Source organism: Ochotona princeps, chromosome X (genome assembly GCF_030435755.1).
Source record: "Ochotona princeps isolate mOchPri1 chromosome X, mOchPri1.hap1, whole genome shotgun sequence".
Classification (NCBI taxonomy): domain Eukaryota; kingdom Metazoa; phylum Chordata; class Mammalia; order Lagomorpha; family Ochotonidae; genus Ochotona; species Ochotona princeps.
The window spans coordinates 107,745,194-107,769,438 of NC_080865.1; the positions used below are offsets into that span (position 1 = coordinate 107,745,194).

The 24,245-nt window shown below is 40.4% G+C and overlaps 1 protein-coding gene across 2 annotated transcripts in view; it reads left to right on the forward strand.

The window, feature by feature from the left end:
- The window catches only part of VAMP7 (vesicle associated membrane protein 7), a 55,408-nt gene extending 36,466 nt beyond the window's left edge, over positions 1 to 18,942 (forward strand). For both annotated transcript variants that reach the window (XM_004598888.3, XM_058658419.1), the window contains 2 exons: positions 13,538 to 13,630; positions 18,690 to 18,942. In XM_004598888.3, coding sequence (XP_004598945.1) covers positions 13,538 to 13,630; positions 18,690 to 18,758 — 162 coding nt within the window. In that variant the 3' untranslated portion in view covers positions 18,759 to 18,942. The remainder of the gene's footprint in view (positions 1 to 13,537; positions 13,631 to 18,689) is intronic.
- The last annotated feature ends 5,303 nt before the right edge of the window (positions 18,943 to 24,245 follow it).

The following is a 24,245-nucleotide window of genomic DNA, read 5'->3' on the forward strand; positions in this document are numbered from 1 at the left end:
AATCGCAATGAAACTGTTAACTATGTCTTGACAATAGGATGCTGGACTCTGTGCCATTGTCCATGCCCGCAATGATGGACATATGACTGTTTATGAAGAACTATACTATAGTAATAATACAGGGGAACTCAGGGGGTGGGAGTGAGGACTTGGGGAGGGGAGAAGGAAAATCCCAGGGCCTATGAAACTGTGTCATAAAATGATAATAATAATAAAAGAATTAAAAAAATAAATAAATAAAACCGAAAAAATATAGAGTAGAAATTTACACCTTGCAATAGTTCAGTTATCAATCATGTTCACAGACGCAGCAAAAATATAATGGCTAAGTTGTGACCTCTAGAAGCATGTTACCTAGATTTGAACCTCACTGCTACCATTTATTACTTCTGGGACCTTAAGCAAGTTGCTTATTAAACTAATCTCTCTGTGCTTCAGTTTTCATCATCAAAATGGAGATGTATTTACTTCATAGCATTTTAAGAATTAAATCAGATAATGCATACAGAGTACCTAACACAGAATCTGGCATCTACTAAGAAATATTTAAGTATCTATTGTTAGTTTTAGTTTTATAGGTGCATTTATTAACAGCAGGTTTTTTTCCCAAAACTTACTTCATTTATCTGAAAGGCAGGGGCAGGGGGTGGGAGGATTTGGGAGAGAAATAGAGATATCTATAGGTTCACTTTCTTTTTTTAATTGCATTTTTGATGATGTTTACATAGTTGATTCGAGTGGGAAGGGTTGAGGATTAGGGTGGGAAGGGTCGAGGATTATGGGAAAATGGGTGAGACCATTTGTTGGGAGCACTGACAATGCCCTGCCCTAAGATGAAGCCTGGACCCTACTTCCTCTTGGAGACAGGTTTCAGGAAGTGCTCTGTGATTGGCCCTTTACTGCTTGCCTCAGGCGTGTAAGCTGATTGGAGGATTGAGAGATAGCCAGGGGCCTTGGTGGAGGGGTGAGGAGGTTCTCTGTGTAACGGAAATAACGGAATTAACTGACTTCACTGAAGGCTTCTGGGTAACGGATTGAACGGATAGGAGGGATATATAATCCAGGGGCTTCTGCCCCAAAGAAGGAACTGAAGGTTGGAATAAAAGTGCCTCTGAAACGCTCTCCAGTATCGGGTGATTTCTTCCACAGGACGGGAGACAACGATAACCATTGTTTACACATTTTCTCTTCCTGTATCTGGGGGAGTGGGGAGAGAAGGGGAGAAGCCGCACCCAGCATCCTAACCGCCTCAGTACCCAGGGGTGGGGAACAGCCACGAGATGTCATCCTGTGGTCCCTGATATGAAGCATGTTCTGAGGGTTCTGTTCAAGTGATTTTGATAGTTTCGAAACGCTGTTATTCGTGCAGATCCAAGCATGAGGAAATGCTTCCAGAGTTCATTGGCTGAGGTAGTCCACCTCATAGTCTCCATTTCCCCAGAAATTTGCTGTCAAGCTTCCCTGGGATAGTTGACCAGTTTGTTCTGTCCTCCTTCCTCTACTTCCACTATGCAAACCAGTGGGTGCTGCAGCCTAGCCCAACCCTGCTCACCAAACGCTCAGCCTTCACATACAGCCGGGGGAGCTGCAGCCCAGTCAGAACAACCAATGACCCTCACTGTACCAGCCCCCAGCTCTGGTTCCTGCGCCTGCCAGCATGTGCAGTGGACTGGTTCAGTCTGTCCTTCATCTCATTGAGATCTCATAAACATCACTGGGCATTGAAGCCTAACTCAACCCAACCAGTTTCATCCTCCAGCCCACACTCATGCCAGTGAGTGCCAGCACCTATCTAGCCATGCCCACCCCCAGCCCTGGTTCTCATGTTCACCTTGGGGAGTTGCAGCCCATCAGAGGGTGCCCACTGTTTCCCTTCTGAACCCACTCCCTGCTCAGATCTTGCACTCTCCGGGTGGTTCTGCAGTCTAGCTCCATAGGACTTGTCCCGAATTCCAGCACTTGTCAGCTGTTGCTGATGCAAAGCTCAACCCACCTGCCCTTACACTGGCTCATGCCTACACTGGTAAATACAATCAGTTAGCCCAACCTGGCTTACCCCCTAACGAAGTTCACATGCAGACCAACAGGTTCTGTAACCCTGCCCGGCCTGGTCTCAGCTTTCATGCTCACCAACAGGAGCAGTGGACCAATAGGGGAATTCCCACTGCTCCCCTACCAGGCTTGTATGTGCTGGTGGGTGCTGCGGCCTAGTCTCACATGGCTTGTCTCACCTCAGCATTTTCCTGACCCAGCTATATACTGACCCAGCCTAGTCGGCCCCCTGTTCCAGTTTGCGCTTGTGGGTGCTGTTGCCCAAACCAGCCCAGCCTGCCCCCATTTCCAGCCCTAATGTGAATTGGCTGGTGCTGCGATCTGATCTGGCCTCTCTGTACCACATCTTGGTTCTCACATATGCCAGTGGGTGCTTTGGAACTAGCCCAGCCTGGCCTGCCCCCAGACATGACCCACATGCGTGCCAGTGGGTACTGTAACCTGTCCTGGCCTAGGCTGCTCCTTGCCTTGGTTCTTGCACTAGCCTGCACGAACTGCATCCTGACAAAGGACTTCCCCAAGCTCTTCTATTGGATCTACTTGCAGTGGCAGATCTCATGCTCATTGGTGAGTCCTTGGCCAAGGCTGACTTAGTCCACCTCTTGTATTGGCAGGAACAGTGGCCTTCGACAGCAGGTCTTAAAAAGACTACAGACTACTGTTGAGTTTTATAGAAGTTTGTAAATAATTTTTTCATCAAAGCATAGGATAATTGGAAGAAGGGTGGTATCATACAGGAAGTCAAAACACCTGGGTTTAGATCTCACTTTGTGATGCATTCTTTACTAGAGAGAACAGGGCAAAGAAGTATACGATCTCAGATCTGCAGATCAGTTTCTTTGATACTGCCAGTCTGTAAGTATTCCTGAAGATTATCCCATTTATACTAGTCTGTACTTCCAAAATAAAATCTTAATTGTGTGACTGTATGCCCTGTGATAACAAAAGTACAAAAAGTACTAATGATACTTAACAGCAGAATAACATGCATGCAGTAGGATGTTTCAAATGTACTACTTTTAGATCTACAGCTCAATTATTATTGATATAATGAATACCCATATAGTCACCACCCAGATCAAAACGCAAAATATCTCCTACATTCCAGAAGACATGGCCCCTTGAGTTTATAGAATTAATCATGTTTCTGACTTTTAGCACCATAGGTAATATTTTCCCTATTAATTTATCTAGAAACAGATTCATATGTACTTGTTTGTGTCTGTCCTCTTTCACTATTGTGTGCCTATAAGCTTCACCCATTTCATTGATTATTGAAATTTATTTTTATTGCTTTCTATTGTTTCCCTGTATGAATCTACTTATTAGAATTTGTTTATACATTCTCTGCTGTGGAGCTTCATTTCTGGATTTTGTGTTGTATTCCATTTATTTGTTCACCTTTATGCTAATACCACTTTGTTGATTACTGTGATTTCATAGAATTCTTTTTTTATTTTACTTCTTTTTATTATTATCATTTTATGATACAGTCCCATAGGCCCTAGGATTTCCCCTATCCCTTCCCCAATTCCCTCCTTCCTCACTGAGTTCCCCCATATCATTACTATAGCACAGGTCTTCATACAGTCATATGTCCATCATTGCAGGCATGAACAATGGACAAAGTCCAGCATTCTATTGTCAAGATATATGTAAACAGTTTCATTGGAAGTCCATCTTTGTCCAGAAGCAGAGATACACACTGCACTGTATCCTCACATCTGCATATGATAGTCTCCATTACACAGCTGCTATACATCCTCTTAAACGAAAATCCAGAATACAAAATCAACAATAGGAAGAAACATAGAAATCCACAATGCCATGAAGATAAACAACATGCTGCTAGACATGACAGTCTCTACTACACAGTCACCACACATCCCCCCATACAAAAAGCCACAAAACAAAATCAGCAACAGGAAGGAAAAAAAAAAAGAAACGAACAACACCATGAAGTTAAATAACATGCCATCAAACGATCAATGTGTCGCTGAAGAAATGAAAAAGAAAATCAAGAACCTTATTGAAGAAAGCGATGTGACTATATGAACTATGAGTCATTGAAAGATTTAATCAGAAGAAAGATTTGAAGAGATGAAACTAACAAAAAAAATCAGAATCCAAGGGATATAATTTCCACTGATCTTTGTTAGTAAGATATATCTCCTGGGGCCCGGCAGCGTGGTCTAGCGGCTAAAGTCCTCGCCTTGAAAGCCCCGGGATCCCATATGGGCACCGGTTCTAATCCCGGCAGCTCCACTTCCCATCCAGCTCCCTGCTTGTGGCCTGGGAAAGCAGTTGAGGACGGTCCAATGCATTGGGACACTGCACCCGCGTGGGAGACCCGGAGGAGGTTCCGGGTTCCCGGCATCGGATCGGCGCGCACCGGCCCGTTGCGGCTCACTTGGGGAGTGAATCATCGGACGGAAGATCTTCCTCTCTGTCTCTCCTCCTCTGTGTATATCTGGCTGTAATAAAATGAATAAATCTTTAAAAAAAAAAAAAAAAAAAGATATATCTCCTGAAGGCAACAAATAGATGGGTTTTGTTTTTTAATCCAGTCTACTAATCTATGATGTTTGATTGATGAGCTTAAGTCATTTACATTCAGGGTTAATATGAATGGATGGTAATTTGGTCCTGTCATTTTAGCAATGGGTTGTTCATTGGTTTAGTCTTCTGTTGTCATTTTACTGGGATGTTCTTCACATTTGCCTTTGGTTTTGGTGGGTGCTATATCTTTTCTCTGTCAAGAGAATCTTATTTTTTGTAGGGCAGATTTGAAAGAGGCATATTCTTTTAACTTTTCTTTACTGTGAAAGGATTTTATTTCATTTTCAAAGACAAAGGAAAGCTTTCCTGGGTACCTTATCCTGGGCTGACAATTTTTTGCTTTTAGAATCCGGAATATGTCACTCCATTTTTGGCCTGTAGAGTTTCCTGTAAGAGATTTCCTGTGAGTTTAATTGGCATTCCTTTACATGTCAATTGATATTTTTCATGTATACATTTAAGGATATTTTCTTCATGTTTGATTGAAGAGAGCTTGATTATCATGTGTGGTGGTGAAGATTGCTTTTGGTCAAGCCTATCGGGAGTTCTGTGCCCCTCCTGGATGTTGTTTCCCAAATCTTTCTCTAGATTAGAGAAATTTTTCCTTATTATTTCATTAAATACATGTTTAAAATCCAGCTTCTCTCTCTGCACCTTCTGGGACTCCCATAACTCTTATGTTTAGCCTTTTAATAGTGTCTTTCAATTTTTGAGTACTTTTTTTGGCCTGACCGAGCTCTGCTTCCAGCTGTTTGTTTCACCCTGGTGACAGAAATACTCACTTACTAGTTATATTGCAGATTCCTACCTTTTATTTATTGTCCTTGGTTTATTGCACTAGCTGGAACCTCTACGTGATATTGTATACAAGTGGTAGCAGTGAACATGTTTGCATACTGACTGTCTTATAGGGAAAAATTCAATATTTTCATTGTTAAAATCTTGTTAGCTATAGATTTTTTTATAAGCACCTTTTGTCAGGTAGATGAGTTTCTTTCAATTTCTCATCTGAGATTTTATTCATTACTTTTTATCTAATACTTTTTTCTCCATCTGTTGAAAGCACTGCATGTTTTTCTCCTTTATTCAATTAATATTGTAAAATATATTCCTTTTTTAAGATTTATTTATTTTTATTGCAAAGTCAGATATACAGAGAGGAAGAGAGACAGAGAGGAAGATCTTCCATCCATTGATTCACTCCCCATGTGAGCGCAATGGCCGGGGATGCACGGATCTGAAGCCAGGAGCCAGGAGCTCTTCCGGGTTTCCCACATAGGTGCAGGATCCCAAGGCTTTGGGCCGCACTCGACTGCTTTCCCAGGCCACAAGCAGGGAGCTGGATGGGAAGTGGAGCTGGAGGGATTAGAACCGGCGCCCATGTGAGATCTTGCACATTCCAGGCGAGGACTTTAGTCACTAGTCCACAGTGCCAAGCCCTGTATATTCCTTTTTAAAAGACTTATTTTTTTAAACATAATTAAAGAGAAGAGAGAGATCTTCCCTCTACTGGTTCACTCTCCAAATGGCCTCAGTGACTGAGGTTGATCCAACCCAAAGTCAGCAGTCCAAAATTCCATCCAGGTCTCCCACATGGGTGGCAAGAACCTAAGTAATCAAGCCATCTGGCACTATTTGACGAGGCACATTGTCAAGCTGAATCAGAAGCAGAGCAGCTGGGACTGGGACCAGTGTTCATACAGGATGCCAGCATCACAAAAGCAGCTTCACATGCGTAGAATGCCGACCCCAAATTATAGCCATTTTTTTTATTTTTAATTCATTAAGTACATTGTATTATGTGACACAGTTTCATAAGTACTGGGATTCCCCTCACCCCATATATATATATATATTATTAAATAAATAAAATACATATATATATTTTATTTTTTTATTCATTAATTACATTGTATTACGTGACACAGTTTCATAGGTACTGGGATTCCCGTCACCCCATATATATATATATTTTTTTTAATTTTTTATTCATTAATCACATTGTATTATGTGACACAGTTACATAGGTACTGGGATTCTCCCCACCCCTCTCCAAACCCTCCCACCATGGTGGATTCCTCCACCTTGTTGCATAACCACAGCTCAAGTTCAGTTGAGATTCCCCCATTGCAAGCATCTACCAAACATAGAGTCTAGCATCTTATTGTCCAGTCAAGTTCAACGGCTTCTTAGGTATACCCTCTCTGGTCTGAAGACAGAGCCTGCAGAGTATCATCCCAGTCAACTAAAAGCTCCAACATACCATCAGCAAAAATTTACATCATTATGGAATTAATTGACATAGTAATGAGCAACCAATATGTCAAAAGTAAATGCGAGTTCTTAACCACCTTCTGTGGTCTCCTCATTGACAATTCAATTTTAGTTTATACACAACATATACATAACATAAGATGTTATACATAACATCATATCATCTTAAATTAAGACAAACATGTGGTATTTAACCTTTTGGGATTGGCTCATTTTCTTAGCATTATGGTTTCCAGTTGGGCCCATTTGGCCACAAAGAACTGCATTTTGTTTTTTTTAATAGCTGAGTAGTATTCCATGGAGTAGATGAACCATAGCTTGCTTATCCAATCCTCTGCTGATGGGCATTTTGGCTGCTTCCATGTTTTTGCAATTACTGATTGTGCTTATAACCATTTTTTAATGTTCTCCTGTAATTTGTTTTTCTTTTAGCATTTCGGTATCAGAGGCATGCCAGGCTCATCAGACAGTTCGGAAGTATCGTCTTTGTGTTCTATGAAAGAATTAAATTACTACCAATATAACCTGTTCCTTAGATGTATTGAAAAACTTGCCAGTGAAGCAGTCTGAGCTTGGAGGTTTCTTTATGAGATTATGTTTTCTACTTTTGCCATCTGTTCTTCCCTTTTCCCTCTTTATCTGACTTCCATTGGATCGATCATTTTTTATTCCATGTTATTTCATTTTGCTAATTTATTAGGTATAATTGTTTTGTTGATTTCTGATTGCTTTAGTATAGCTCTTTAACATCATAATCTGCCATCAAGTGGTGTTATACCCCTTCATGAATTAATCTTACAAGTATACTTGCATTTTTTCTTCCTGCACTTTATGCTCTTATTTCCTATGTTTATTTATACATATTTTTAACCCCACAGTACATTATTGATGGTTTTGTTTAAATGGTTGGTTGTCTTTTAAGGAGATTTAGATAATATGAAGAAGTCTTTTCTGTTTGCTCATGTAACTACCGTTTTGATGTTTTTCATTCTTCTGTATAGATCTGAATTTCCAAGTAATATCATATTCTTTGTGTGTAGGACTTTCTTTGATATTTCCTGTAATGAAGGTCTGCTGGAAATATATTCTTTCATGCTTTGTGTGTCACAAAAGTCTATTTTAGTCCAGTTTTTGGGAGATATGTTTCTTGACTAGAGAATCCAAGTCAGTAGTTCTTACTTTGTTTTCCAAATCTTCAATAATTTTTTCCTTTAAATGTCAAGGGAAAAAATAGTTTATTTAACTTGAAAGTTGGAGTTGAGAGGGAGATCTTCCATCCACTGTTTCACTCCCCAAATGGTGACAATGGCCAGAGTAGAACTGAGCCAATTCGAACCCAGGAGCCAGGAGTCTCTTCTGGGTCTCCCACGTGGGTGCAGGGTCCCAAGGCTTTGGGCCGTCCTCGACTGCTTTCCCAGGCCACAGGATGGGAAGTGGAACAGCCAGGACATAAATTGTTGCCCGTAGGGGATGGCAACACTACAGGGTAGAGGATTAGTGTGTTTTGCCACCATTCTAGCTCCTTTCTGTGAGCTTTTCTTTTTTGTATTTTTATTTTGAATTTTTGAGTTTTGTGGTATGATTTCTTATAGACTGGGCTCCCCCCCCCTACAGATTTTCCCCATGTTGCTACAATAGTGTAATCCTTAAGGAGTCATAATTCTACCAGTCTCTTTATTTAAGTGTGCCCCGACATTGCTGGTACAATGTCAGACAGTCCAACATCCCATTGTCTACACATTTCCAACAGTATCCATGTATCTAATGTGTCTTTTCTTCTTTGGGATATTTCTCTTTATCTTTGATTTTAAGAAATTTGCTTCTGATGTACATTAGTGTAGTTTTCCTTGTGTTCTTTAGTTTTAGGTTTGTTGAGCTTTGGATTTAGTTTTCATAAAAATATTCAACTCTTTGTAGGATTCTAGCTACATGTTTATTAAGCCATTTGAACTCTTCACTTTTTTGACTGTTCAATTTAGAATAGTTTTATGTTACTGTGTTTTTCAATTTTACTTATATTTTCTTCTTTGATTTCTTTTTAATCTCACCTTGTGTATTTTTCATCTGTACAGGTTTGGTTTGGATATTTCTTTTAAAAATGTAGTTTTTATTGGAAAAGCAGATTTATGGAAAGAAGGAGAAACAGAAAGATCTTCTGTCTGCTGGTTTCACTCCCCAAGTGGCCACAGTGGCTAGAGCTGAGCCAATCTGAAGCCAGGGTCCAAGAGCTTCTTCTGGGTCTCCTCCCACATGGGTACAGGGTCCCAAGGCTTTTGAGCCATCCTTTACTGCTTTCCCAGGCCACAGCAGGGAGCTGAATGGGAAGTGGAATAACCAGGACACAAACTGGCCATATGGGATCCCAGCTTCTGTAAGGGGAGGATTAGCTAACTGAGCCATCACAACAGGCCCCTACAGCTGATATTTCAATACATATATATACAGTGCATTCTGATCCAATCAGAGTAATCAGCATTTCCCCCTCTTTATCATTACTTTACAATTAGAACCTTATAGTTCCTTTCTTATTTTCTTGGAAAATATATAGTAGGTTATTGTGAACTATAGTCTCCCACTGTGCTGTGTAGTGCTAAGAATTTATTCCTTCTATCTAACTGATTCGGTACCTGTTATCCAAACTCTATTTTGCCCTACCTCCCTCCAGCCTCTAGAAAGTATTAACCTGTGTTCAAATTGAGGAATTTTTCTTAACTTCCACATAGGATGAATAACATGTATCAGTCTTTCTGTATCTGACTTATTTCACTTAACATAATGTCTTGTAGTTCCTTCAATTTTGTGGCAAATGCTAGGATTTTTGTTTTTTGGCCAAATAATACTCTGTGGTGTATCTACACCACATTTTCTTTATCCAGTTATTAATTGTTGAATATTCAAATGATTCATTTACATTCCTGCTAGTAATGTTTGAAAATTCCCATCTTACTACATCTGCATCTGTTGCTCTCTTCTTGACAGTAACCATTTTGGCAGGGGTCATATCTCATTGTGGTTTTGATTTGCATTTCCTTGATGGCTTGTGATATTAGCATTTTTTCATATGTTTGTTGGCCATTTGTATCTTTTTAGAAATGTGTCTGTGTTCTTTTTTGCCCATTTCTTAACTGCATTGATTTTTGTTTTTGTTATTGGCATTTTTTAGTTTCTTATATATGCTAGATATTAATGTTTTGTTGGTTAAATAGCTTTGTAACTATTTCCTCTGATTCTTACATTTATTCACTGTGTTGATTGTTTACTTTGTTGTAAGAATTTCTTTGTTTAATATACTGCTGTATGTGGATCAACTCCTGGGTTCTCTATTGTGTTCTGTTGGCCTATAAGTCAATTTTTATGGCAGTACCATGCTGTTTTAGTTATTGTAGTCTTGTAGTATGCCTTGAAATAACTATTATGGGTCTTCTGTGGTTCCTTATGCATTTTTAGGATTGATTTCCTAGTCTGTAAAGAACATCATTGGGATATTGATGAAGATTGCATTGAATCCATAGATTGTTTTCAGTATCATGGAGATTTTAACAATATGAATTCATTCAATCAATGAAAATTGAATCTCTTTCCATTTTCATGTGTCCTTTATGATTTTACATTTGTGTCTTATAATCATAGAAACATTTCACTTCTTTGTTTTACTTTGTTTCACAGCCATTATGAATGGAATTACTTTCTTGATTTTCTTTCCCGTGAGATTATTACTGGTGCTTTAAAAAAAAATGGTACCTTTTTGTATTCTGCAACTTTGCTAAAGTTGTCAGTGCTGACAGCTTTTTGGTAGAGTGTTCTTTCTTCTGTGTACAATATCCTGTCATCTGGAAACATGGATCTTTTGACTTCCTTCTTTCCAGTTTGAATGTCTGTTATTTTTCTCTTTCTTAATTGCCTTGCTAATACCTCCAGTAGTGTGTTGCATATGAGTTGATAATAATAAACATCCTTGTCTTCTTCCATGTCTTAGCTTTTCCCCATTTAAACTGTTCTTGGTTTTGCCTTTGTTATACACCTAAATTTGTTGATCATTTTTTTTTATCATAAGTGGATGTTTACTTTTAACAAATATTTTTCTGCATCTACTGAGATGATAAGATCTTTATTCTTCATTCTGATTATATGATTCATTACATTCATTGATTTGTGAATGTTACACCATCCTTGCATCTTTGGAATAAATCCCACTTTATTATTAGATATGATCTCTTTGAAATTCAAGTTAGAGTTACAATGGGGTATTACCTCTTAAATGTTAGAATGGGTATTTTCAAAAGACAAAAGATAATAAGTGCTAGTGAGTATGTAGAAATAGTGGAAAATACCAGACACAGACAAATACTACAGAAACTCCTTTATATATGGAAGCTTGAAATAAAATCCCGGCAGCTCCACTTCCCATCCAGCTCCCTGCTTGTGGCCTGGGAAAGCAGTGGAGGACGGCCCAAAGCCTTGGGACCCTGCACCCATGTGGCAGACTTAGAGGAAGTTCCTGGCTCCTGGCTTCAGATCCGTGCATCCCCGGCCATTGCACTCACTTGGGGAGTGAATCATCGGACGGAAGATCTTCCTCTCTGTCTCTCCTCCTATATATATATCTGATTTTGCAATAAAAATAAATAAATCTTTTTTTAAAAATGTAAACGTACAAGTATAGAAACAAAAAGTGAAAAAAAAAGTTGTTGCCAAGGGTCAGGAAATTTGGGTAAAGAAGAGATTGATCAAAGTATACACACTTGCACTTAAAGTTCTGCAGACCTAACGTATAGCACAATGACTGTAGTTAATAATAATTATTCAGTAATTGAAATATGTTCTGAGAATTCACCACACAAATGAAAAATAACTTTGTGTGACAATGGATATGTTATTTAATGGTAATCATTTCACAATGTATACATATTTCAAAACATTACTTTGTATACCTTGAATGTATAGTTTTCATTTTCAGTTACACCTCAAAGTAGAAAGAAAATTAAGTGTAACAGGAACAAATAAAGATTTGGAGTTTTGGACTGTTACTGAGAAATGAGAAATATGTGCCACTTTTTGTTATTATTGCCATGTTTGGGACGGATCAATGTAAATATTCAAGTCATTTTTGGTTTGGGAGATGTGTTCTGCTTTTAATCCCTTGGTTATTTCTTCTTTTTTCTTTTTTTTTTTTTTTTTTTTTTTTTTGCTGTATTCACTCCCTCTGTAACTGTTAATAGATGCTTAAATCAATATCAAGCACATATTTAAGTAGCATTGATTATATAAATGTGTCTTAGATTTGCCTGATAGTTTTCCCATGTATCTTACATTTTACATCTTACATTTACATTACATTTGCATTTACATTAATTTACATCTTACCCATATTTTGTTATGTATTCTGAGAAAATTTTTTATTCTCATAACTGTCTAGTAATTTATGTACTGCATTCTATAACTTTTAATTAGACCTCATTTTATTAACATATTGTCTCATTATCTAAATTTAGCTTTTTCATGTGCCATCACCTATGACTTTAACTCAGTGCAATGATGTCTTGCGTCTGAAGGAGTTTGTCAGAAATGTTATTACTATTCTCTCCATTAAGGGCTGTTTACTTCTATTTCTTAGCTTTCTATTTTCATTTAGCTCCTGTTTGTCACATGTCCTACTTAATATACATATTTTATTCAGTGCATGTGTTTCGGGCTAGATGTAATTAATTTTGTTATTTAGAGTCTAGACACTTGGATGTTGGGTTCCTGCCTGTGTTGAATATCTTATGTACTAAAGTGAAATCCAAGGGTTGCTGTGGAAAAGATGGGTGGAGTTGAATGTAGCATTAAAGGAGATATATATATATATATAACTTATATAGAGAAAATTCTATTGACCATTAAGAGTATGGCTTGTATTTTCACAAAGTGAACAAAGCTGTGGAACCAACACCTGTGTTAACGACTAGAGCACAACAAACATTGCAGAAACCCTTTTCTGCCCTTTTATATTTGCTATAACCCTCTGCAGGTAATCACAGTCCCAAATTCCCTGCATAGATAAATGTGGCATTTCTTTTATGTCAAAGGTGTTTTACTCAAAATTGTGTCTGTGGGATTGATCTCATTTAGATTGTTGTCATTGGTACATTACATTTTATCATGTGACTCTCACATAATCTATTTGTTGATAGGTCTTTGAGCAGTTTCCAGACTGAGGAATGCAGTTTTAAGTTTTGGCAGTCACACAAGTAAATGTTATCTTCCTGCAGAAAAAAAAATAGATTTTTATGTCTCAAAATCCTAGTATTATAATGAGAAAAACAGCTGAATGTGCTTGCAGCCATGTAAAAGGAGCCTTTCTTAATGGAACTGTAAAGAGAAAAATGTTTTCCGCTAATGAAAAGTACCACCTTAAGTGCTCAATATCATGCATTTTGCTATAGTGGAGAAAACAAAACAAACAAACAAACAAACAAACAAAACAAGGAAAGTGTTTACGGTGGGTAGGACTCTGTTTTGATGAGCTGATGATTATAAGTGGCTAGTTTCTACTTACAAAGATGAGGGAAAGGAGTAAGAAGTATTGCTGCTTAAGCAGAGTTTATTTTCAAGGTATTACTACAAATTATTCATGCAATAACTGTCAGAAATTACTCATACTTTTTTCCAGTCTGTCACCTTCAAAACTACCAGCAGAAACCTTGCTCGAGCCATGTGTATGAAGAATCTCAAGCTTACTGTCATCATCATCGTTGTATCAATTGTAAGTTTTTGTGTTGTAGTGTGTGCTTCTATTTTTCAGTTTCTAAGAAGTTACAGACCTAGATTCTTTCTCAGCAATTAAGAGTCTTAAATGAGCTACGTATATCTTTCGCTGGTGAAACCTATGACCAAGCACTTCCCCTTGAAGTTACCATGAACTATTATCTCATGGTCAGCGTGTACCATAGAATGTTGAGTCATCACCTACAATGCCAGAATCCCTTATGGGCACTGGATCACATCCCAGCCAGTCCAGTTCTCATCCAGCTGCCAGTTAACGTGTATACTGGGAGGCAGCAGATGCTGGCTCAGGCGCTTGGGTTTCTGCCACCCATGTGAATGCCACCAGATAGAATTCCTGGCTCCTGGCGCCTGGCTCCTGGCGCCCGGCTCCCGGCGCCCGGCTCCCGGCTCCTGGCGCCCGGCTCCTGGCTCCTGGCGCCCGGCTCCTGGCTCCTGGCTCCTGGCGCCCGGCTCCTGGCTCCTGGCTCCTGACGCCCGGCTCCTGGCTCCTGGTGCCTGGCTCCTGGCTTTGGCCTAGCCAGCCCTTCCTGTTGCAGCCATTTGGGGAGTGAACTAACCAACTGAAAATCTCTTTCTCTCTCCCTCCCTCTCTCCTTCCTCATTTTTATGTATTTCGAAGCAGTAAGTACAATAATTAAAATATTTGTATATTACTATGTCCACTTAAACCTTTCTTCTGAGAATTTTTATATATAATAAAATATACAAAAGTCACCTCATAGAAAGATATTTTTCATAAAATCAATTTAGTTTGTAAAACATTTTGAATAAATGTTTTTTCTCTGTTCTGAAAAGGTGCATTCACACATAGATGGGGAGGGAGAGATCTTTCATCCTCTGGTTCATTCTCCAAAACCTATAGAAGCCAAAGCTGAATGAGGCCAAAGCCAAGATCCTGGAATTCATTCCATAGCTGCTGTGTGGGTGTCAGGGACCCAAGTATTCTTCCATTAGCTGCTGCCCCCCAGAGTACCCATTACTGGGGAACTGAATCAGAAACAGAACTCAAACTCAGATGCAGGGCTAACTTAACCACTGTTCACAATATCCACTACATCTATGTCTAAGTTTTAATTATTTTATTTATTTATTTATTTGTTTTTTAAAGACTTATTTATTTTTAGTACAAAATCAGATATACAGAAAGGAGGAGAGACAGAGAGGAAGATCTTCCGTCCGATGATTCACTCCCCAAGTGACCACAATGGCCGCAGGATCCCAAAGCTTTGGGCCGCACTCGACTGCCTTCCCAGGCTACAAGCAGGGAGCTGGATGGGAAGTGGAGCTGCCGGGATTAGAACCGGCACCCAAATGGGATCCCAGCGCGTTCAACGTGAGGACTTTAGCCACTAGGCCACGCCACCGGGTCCTAATTATTTTTATTTGTTAATGTGAGAGATTTTCAGAGAAAGATAGAAAGAGACAAAGAGATCTTCCATTGAATGGCCGCAACGGCTTCCACTGGGTCAAGCTGAAACAAGGAGCAGGTCTTTCAAGTGTATGGCAGGGGCCCAGACATTTGGGTCATCTTCCATTGCTTTTTCCAGACCATAAACAGGGAGTTGGATTGAAAGTGGAGCAACCAGGACTCAAACAAGCACATATATATGTAAGATGCTGGGATTACAGGCCACGGCTTTACCTGCTCTGTCCCATATTTTAATTTCAAAAATGACAAACACTGATGTTTATCATTCAACTAGGCAAGAGTTCTTTAGAGCACTCATTAATTTTATTTTTTTTTAAAGAGTTTATTATTATTGGAAAGTCAGATATACAGAGAGGAGGAGAGAGAGGAAGATCTTCCATCTGATGATTCACTCCCCAACCGAGCCGCAACGGCCGGTGGGCATCGATCCAAAGCCGGGAACCTGGAACCTCTTCCGGGTCTCCCACGAGGGTGCAGGGTCCCAAAGCTTCGGGCCGTCCTCGACTGCTTTCCCAGGCCACAAGCAGGGAGCTGGATGGGAAGTGGAGCTGCCGGGATTAGAACCGGCGCCCATAATGGATGCCGGGGCTTTCAAGATGAGGACTTTAGCCGCTAGGCTACAGCGCCGGGCCCAGCACTCATTAATTTTAAAGAGTATAATGAGGTTCTAAACTGAAAGTCTTAGAGCTATTGCTAAAAGTGGTGGAGTGCTTTATCCTGGTGTAGTTCATGGCTAGGTAAAGCTGCTTCCCTCTCTGTTCACCAGTCACTTGCAGAAGCCCAACATTACCTTCAAGGTCTGAACCACTTCTCTGCAATCTCTGGGTGAGGCTTGTCCACCTTCAACAGCTGCACCTATCTAACAAAAAAACAAGCAATCATAGCTGCATAAATTTTGTAATGAAAATAGCTGCCGTGAACTTGAGTGTTTTCTTGCTCAGGATCATCAGGTGGCAAAGTCTAGACTGCTTAGCCTAACTTCTTGTTCTTTGGTTTGGGAATTTAGATTAACAGCTGAACTGTGGTTAAGTTGAAATATATTTACAGATTACCTATCACATGCAGAGTACTGCTCTAAATGACATATTGACCTTTGTAAAAAGATGTTGTCATCAAACATGTGATACTTAAGCTTAGCAAGTTTCCTGTTTTAAGGCTATAACAAAGTCAGCTTTCTATCATTGGCAAACTTTCATTTGGAGCATATAGGTATGTGTGAGTGTCTCTGTGTGATATGACATGAGTGCTTTAGCCTATTTATGAACAATCAGGATTTTCTGTAACACCTTACCCATCCCCCTGCAATATTTTTGAGGAAGACAAAATACTTGCTAATTTAGGAGAGTTGGGGACATGTAACTCATGAATGCATTTTTTCCAAGCATATGAATAAGTAAATAGATCACTTTGATATCTCAAAGTTGTTATTTAAAGCAAAATGAAAGACTAATTTAATGTAGTAAACTTAATGTTTAAATATATTTTTAAATATCATGACCAACTGCATAGAGTTTTTTAAAAATACAATGTAATTAATGAATTAAAAAAAATTAAAAATAGTGCCCTGTGGTGTGGCCTAGCGGCTAAAGTCCTCGCCTTGAAAGCCCCGGGATCCCATATGGGCGCCGGTTCTAATCCCGGAGGCTCCACTTCCCATCCAGCTCCCTGCTTGTGGCCTGGGAAAGCAGTCGAGGACGACCCAATGCATTGGGACACTGCACCCGCGTGAGAGACCTGGAAGAGGTTCCTGGTCCCGGCATCGGATTGGCGCGCACCGGCCCATTGCGGTCACTTGGGGAGTGAAACATCGGATGGAAGATCTTCTTCTCTGTCTCTCCTCCTCTCTGTATATCTGGCTTTCCAATAATAATAAAATCTTTTAAAAAAAATTAAAAATAATAAATAAATTTAAGAAAAAAAAAGCCTATTGGAAAAATATTTAAAAATAAGAGCAAATTGCTTGGAAAAAATGGAAGCTGTAGTGCCAGGTGAAAATAAACAAATTATACATGCAAAAAAAAAAAAGTCTTAAAATTCTTACTATGGGATTGGCATTATGGCGTAATGGGTTAAGTTGCTACCTGCAATGTTGGCATCTCATAGGGTACCAACTCAAGTTCAGGCTGCTTCATTTACTATCCTGCTTCCTGTTGATCCACCTGGAAAAGCAGCAGAAGATGGCCCAAGTGGTTAGGCCCACAACAGAAACCAGGATCAACTTGCTTATTTTGGCCTGCCTCAGCCCTGACCGTTGTGGCACTTTGGGGAGTAAACGAGCAAATGAAAGAGCTGTTTGTCTCTCCCTCTTTCTGTATTTCTGCCCTTCAAATAATTAATATCTTTAAAAGAAAAAAATTAAATTGCAATACTAGAATTAAAAATATAACACATCTGTAATAGAAGAAGCATTTTTTCAACTTTACATCATCATCTTTTTCTTGATTTGATAATCATAATTTTATGCCATCTTAAGTTTGTAACAACATTGTTGCTCAAAGTTTATATAATTTTTGTATATTCTCATCCTAGTGAAAACCAAAATATATATTTAAAATCCAAAAATATAGTTAATTATGGAATCAGATTTCAAAAATTATGATTGTTACCAATGCATTAGTAAGAGCTGCTTTTAGCCTTGAATCTACCTAGTTAGTGGTGAGAATTGAGAACTCCACTGCTTTCTGTCCCATGAAATAAAACATAGTGGAATTCAAGTAAGCACAAGTTATATCAGAAAGGAAATTTTTAATTTCATTTATTCCTTTGAATACAATAATGTGATGAGTTAGTACAGAAGTGCTATTCTAGGGCGTGGTGCAATGACTCAACTGGTTAATCCTCCCCTTCCAAGCACCAGAATCCCATAAGGGCACTGTTCCACTTCCCATCCAGCTTCCTGGTTGTAGCCTGGGAAGGCAGTCCCAAAAAGGATGACCCAAAGCCTTGGGACCCTGCACCCGTGTGAGAGACCTTGAAGAAGCTCCTGGCTTAAGATCAGCTCGGCTCCGGCCATTGCAGCCACTTGAGGAGTGTACCAACAGATGGAACTCTTTGTCTCTCCTTCTCTCTGCAAATCTGCCGTTCCAATAAAAATAAATCTTTTTTAAAATGCTACTCTAGGGCCCAGCGCTGTGGCCTAGTGGCTAAAGTCCTTGCCTTGCATGCACCGGGATCCCATTTGGGCACCGGTTCTAATCCCGGCAGCTCCACTTCCCATCCAGCTCCCTGCTTGTGGCCTGGGAAAGCAGTCGAGTGCGGCCCAAAGCCTTGGGATCCTGCACCTATGTGGGAGACCCAGAAGAGCTCCTGGCTCCTGGCTTCGGATCCGTGCAGCCCCGGCCGTTGCGCTCACAGGGGGAGTGAATCAATGGATGGAAGATCTTCCTCTCTGTCTCTCCTCCTCTCTGTATATCTGACTTTGCAATAAAAATAAATAAATCTTTTTTTTCAAAAGTGCTACTCTAGTGGAGTCAGCAATGCTTCTTAATACAGTATATATATATATATATATATATATATATATATATATATATATATATATATATATATATAATTTAGCAGTAGGTAATACATAAAAGAAAATAAACTTACCTTTTTCCTCTTCCAGGTGTTCATCTATATCATTGTGTCAATGCTCTGTGGTGGATTTACATGGCCAAACTGTGTGAAGAAATAAGAAAGAGTAAGTTACCACCAACCAAGGATGTGTGAGGACAAGAAGTTAAAAGCAATCCATGTGACTCAAGCCTTTCACTGCTGACAGATGGTGTCTGCCAGTCTCTTCACTCTTTTCACTTAAAAAAAAAATTCTTGTTCTATGCCTCCAGATCTGTATTTGGTCTAACAGCTGATTTATTCCAGTGAACTTCAGATTGAATCATTCATTGCAGCAGTAGACTTAAAAAGGGCTTTTGTGCATTGCTTTTGTGAACTAGTGCCATCTACTTAAAGAAACATTTCTGTTTGTAATCATGCAAAACTGTCACCAAGGCGGAAACCACCAGTCTTAGAGCTAATACAATTGTGGAGGAACATCATATGTGTACTCAGAAACAGTTAAGACACAGATAGTATTGCTAATAGCTGTATTGTGATATTGAGGAATTTTAGGTGCTTCAAAACAATATAAATGGAGAACAGCTGTTATTTGATAATTCATAATCAAATTATTGGTGCTGCTTATTTCTAGGAGCCCAGACAGGTAAAATTAACATATTTTTATTTCGGTCAGATAAGGACTATTTTATTAGTCCATTAGAGGCACAGAGAATTCTCCTTGTCCTTCTAGATTCTGTATTCACTTTCAGGAATAAAGTTCATTGTGCTGATCACTCACAATACAGTAGATAGCTTGATAGTCTCTACTTCTCTATTGCAACTGATTTGAGAGAATTATTGCTTAAGCATTGTTGACAGTTGTGCTATGTGTGTACATATATACACATACATATATGTGTGTGTGTGTAAACTGCTGATGTTTAGGGTAATTGTGGTGTTAATTAAAGGGATGTTAGAGTGCAGAAGAAAATTTCTCTGATTCACCAAAGAAAAAGAAGGGAACCACAGTTGATATGCTAGCATTTGAGCAGTGAAAAACAGATAGTGTGGGAAAATTTGTTCATTCTGAAAAAGCCCTAACTAAATATAGTCAGCAGTCAGCTCCAGAGTTAGGGTTTGATTCCTGTTGCATAGTTTGAGCATCCTTCATTGCTTAATAATGTTTTCAACCTGCCTAACCTTTGGAGTTATTTTGGGAAATCTGCAAGAAACAGTTTGATGTATATAAACAATATAAACAATATAGACAGTTTTAACATCCATTCTACTGCATTGTGAGAAAATTTGATCTTGATCACGCTGCTTAGCTTCTCTAGCATCTGTTTTCTGGAATTTGGTGTGTAACTGAAAGGAAAACATATTTTATCAATAAGTGCCAGTAAGTGGAAATTTTATTACAAGTTACTCTTCCCAATGAAAGAACCAGTAAATCTATGTAACTTAGTCACCTGTTTAGCCTAGCCATGTGCTTTGAGTGTGTCCCATGAACTTGCTTGTGGTTCCTGTTCTTTTGGCCTTTAAATTCATGCTTTCATAAGCATTTGTTTCATATATTGCTTTACATCCACTACAAACTACTTTTCTTCTGGATCTTGCATACTGCAAATATTATGTCCCATCTTTATCAACACTAATGCCTTGTAACTCTTAATCAGCATTTTCCTTTTGTAAAGTATATTTGTCTAGAAAAACATTTGGCATTCCTAAGTAATAATTTTCAAATATGTCTAATCCAAGGAAAAAGACTTAAAGTTTGTTTCCCTTTCTTATACACACCTGAACAAAATTGATGTGCATGTTTTAAGGGTCAGCTACTTAACTGTTCCTTGGTCTATTTATGTATAATAATGCTTTTTAAAGCACATGTCTTATTGTAAATTATGCACAAAAACATTAATAAAACTGAAGAGTAATACAGTGAGTTTCTTGTTCTACAAGTTCTTCTGACATTTTTATCACAGTATATAGAACAAAAACATTTTACTTATGTTGGAAACATATTAAGAAATGTTGTCTGAATCCTTGCAGTAAAGATTTATAACATAGTTGGGCTTAGCCACAGCATCAGCTGGCAGAAGCTGGCACTGGGGTCTAATTCTGTCAAGTCAAACCACAGAACTACCTGGAGAGTGCATAATCCGGGAGTGGGAGAGACCCGGAAGGGAAATGGTGGGCTCCTCCCTCTTGGGTTACCACTTCCACGGGATGGCACGAAAACTAGGACAGGGGCTGGGGTGGCTAGACAGACACTCAACAGCATCTGTGTGGCCTGGATAGTCGGGCTGGTTGGCTTGAACTAGGCTTTAATACTCATTGACATGTATGAGAGCCGAATGGGATGTGGGACAGACTGGACTAGTCTGCTACACATACTGGCAAACCAGGGTAGGGGACGGGCCTGGTGGGGGTTATTGTGGGTCGCTCCAACTGGGCTGCGGCTCCCATTGGTTGATGTGAGTGCCAAGTGTGTGCTGGGCAGAACCGGGCTGGACTGCAACACCCACTGGTTCCAGTGGAAGTCCGGGCTGAAAACAGAACCAACCCAGCAATTGCAACCACCAGCTGATTGGGACGACGGACTGTGCTGGGCCCTGTCCTTGCTAGTGCACACAAGAATCTGGTCTTGGAACACCTCAGACAAAGTTTCTTTGGAGATCTCCCCAATCAAAATGCTGAACTCAGAACCCTAACCAAGAAAAGACAGAAGACAGAACAGGAGTTTAATTGCTATGCTATTGCACTGGGCCCCGGTCAGTCATTTGCTATTGGATTTCACACAGGGGATGGTAGCAGCCCAGTTCCTCATCATAGGGTCTGGTGACTACACTAGGAGTCCTGGCTGGTTCTCAGAGATAAAAGGGTTGTAAATTTCTTTCTGGACTCAGGAGAGGTGCTTTCTCTGGTCCTTACTTAGTTCCAGCTTTGGCTCCCAGACCTTTCTTACACCAACTGTCAGGGTTGTTCGCCCCAAAATTAGTTCAGATACACAGAGACTAATAAAGGTCAGCTAGCTGATAATCACTCAACCTGTGCCTTACTGATCAGGCTTCCTATTTGGCTTTTCAGACAGAGAAAGATATTGATATAGAAAGTTTGGGACAGCCAGGAAAAGGGCCAGCTACCCTAGAATCGCTCAGTCTGTACTTCCTACTCAGGCTCCCTATTTGCTTTTTCTGGACTTTTCTAGGTAGGATGTAGAGTTAATTTCTTCCTCACTAAGTGGTTGGAGATTTCCCTGCAAGCCTGCCAAAGATTTTTCTACTTTTTAATTGTTAACATATGACTTGTTAGAATTATAAAACTGTTTTGGGTCCGGCGCTGTGGCCTAGCGGCTAAAGTCCTCGCCTTGAACGCTCCGGCATCCCATATGGGTGCTGGTTCTAATCCCGGCAGCTCCACTTCCCATCCAGCTCCCTGTCTGTGGCCTGGGAAAGCAATCAAGGATGGCCCAAAGCCTTGGGACCCTGCACCCACGTGGGAGACCCAGAGGAGGTTCCTACTCCTGGATTTGGATCAGCACAGCACAGGCCATTGCAGTCACTTGGGGAGTGAATCATCGGACGGAAGATCTTCCTCTCTGTCTCTTCTCCTCTCTGTATATCTGACTTTGTAATGAAAATAAATAAATCTTCCAAAAAATTATAAAACTCTTTTGATTATCCCCAAATGTATGCAGTTCTGTTATGGGGTGCAGCCAGTAATAGCACCCATTGACAGTGGGTCAATGAAATGTGGCTGTGTCCCCTGCCCTCTGTCCTGAAGATGGGTCCTAACAGTAATGGAATGTTAATTCCATCCTCAGCCACTCCCCACCCACCACTTAGGTATTCACTCCTGCCCACCTGTGACTCACCTATCAACTGAGAAATGACCTTATTGCATTGTGTAACCACTCCTCTCACAAGCCCCTTTAAAAGGCCTGTGAAACCAGGGCTCCCTCTCTTTCTGATCGGGTGTTTCCAGTTCTCTGGCACCTAGACTCTTGGCTGACCCAGGACCGGTAATCCCCTGAGCATGGTCCCTGTGTACTGCTTAGATGGGACAATGGATATAGTAATGTTATTTCTGGTTTGTGTGCCGTCAGGAGTTCCAGGAGGGGTGAGGCCTGGCAGTGATGAAATGTGGGCAGAGAAGCCAGGGAAAGGTGAGTGTCTGTAGCTTTGTTAAGTGTGTCCAGGTTACTCACTGCATGTCTCTTAGGACAATTTATTTTGTTGGGGAAGCTGGGACATAGGTCTTCAGCTTAATGGATGGACCTAAGGGTAATGACCATTTGTTCCTTTGGGGATTATGTTTGGTTGGATTATGATCGGTTGGACGTTAAGTTTGTATTCAGCTGTTTTAAATATATATAGTTGAACCTTTCACTGTTCTTGTGCCACTCTGATTGAAGTCAAACTCAAAAACTTATTACCTCAGGAGAAATTGCAGCTGTTATTTTTCTATCTTCTACCAAGGACCCATAGATGCATTCTCGGGAGAACAGCTGACTGCTGTGGCCATCTCTCCTTGCCACTTTCTCAGCTTGAAGTAGCCAGAGCCACCACTGGCCAATTATCCCTGAGAGGCAGCCAGGGTCCATTCTGTGGGGAAAAAGGATGTTGAGGATTTAGATGAGATAATAGGCAGCTATAGTAAATGGTCCCTGGTGAATTTATTTTTGTATAACATATAGTATTGCCTCACCACATTTTCAGCTCTTCAAAGGACATGTTATCCATGGCTACATCTTTCAGGCCTAATTTTAAAAAAACACGTAAGTGGGATTTTTGGAAGGACATTCAGAATCTTTGCTCTTGTGGGAGACAATAGCCAGTTGAATCTGCCCTGAAGGAGCAGGAGCAATTGATAGGGAGATGAATGAGCAGGATACTTCCGGGCTCACAGGTTTAGATAAAGAACCTGCTAAAGGAACTAGCTGTGTTTGAGAACAGTACCTAGCTGTTGAGATATAAAGGGCGCAAGCCCCACCTCCATGGAGACAGGCCTGACAACATTCCTAAAAGTATGCTGCTGTAAATAAATTTCAGATATTGAACCACAGTCAGTGGTCCACGCTTGTTATTCTATCCTTGTGCACCAATTCATGTGAGCGGGATAGCAAAAGCCTCCAAGCCATCTCTGGGCATGGCCTCACGAGTACCACGATTCTTTCTTCAGGGCTCCTAGGAAACATTTTAGGGGTCAGCCATCCTTGTCATGTGCATTTGAGGCAGGAATTTGGCCTCACAGCCTCCAGCCAGATGCTGCTGCCCTCTTGTTCACCAGAGAGTGCTTCACCCTCCTCCAGGGATCCTTCTGGATTCAAGACTCTTTCTCCTGCTGGTCAGCTGTGGACCGTCAGCCGCCGCTGATGTGCCACCTTCCACAAGACATCCCAACAGCTGACGTCTGTTCTTCACGGAGGTCCTTCTCCCCAGGACAGGTAGAGTCGCAACATGCCTGGATCCCTCGTCTGTACCGGCCACTCTCACAGCACGCAACGGCATAAGTTGTGCAAGCCCGGGGGACAGACACCTTCAGCAGCCTGGTGAAGGAGCTGCTGAAGGGTCCAGCGAGGGTTGGTGTGGTGTGGTGTGGTGTGGTGTGGTGTGGTGTGGTGTGG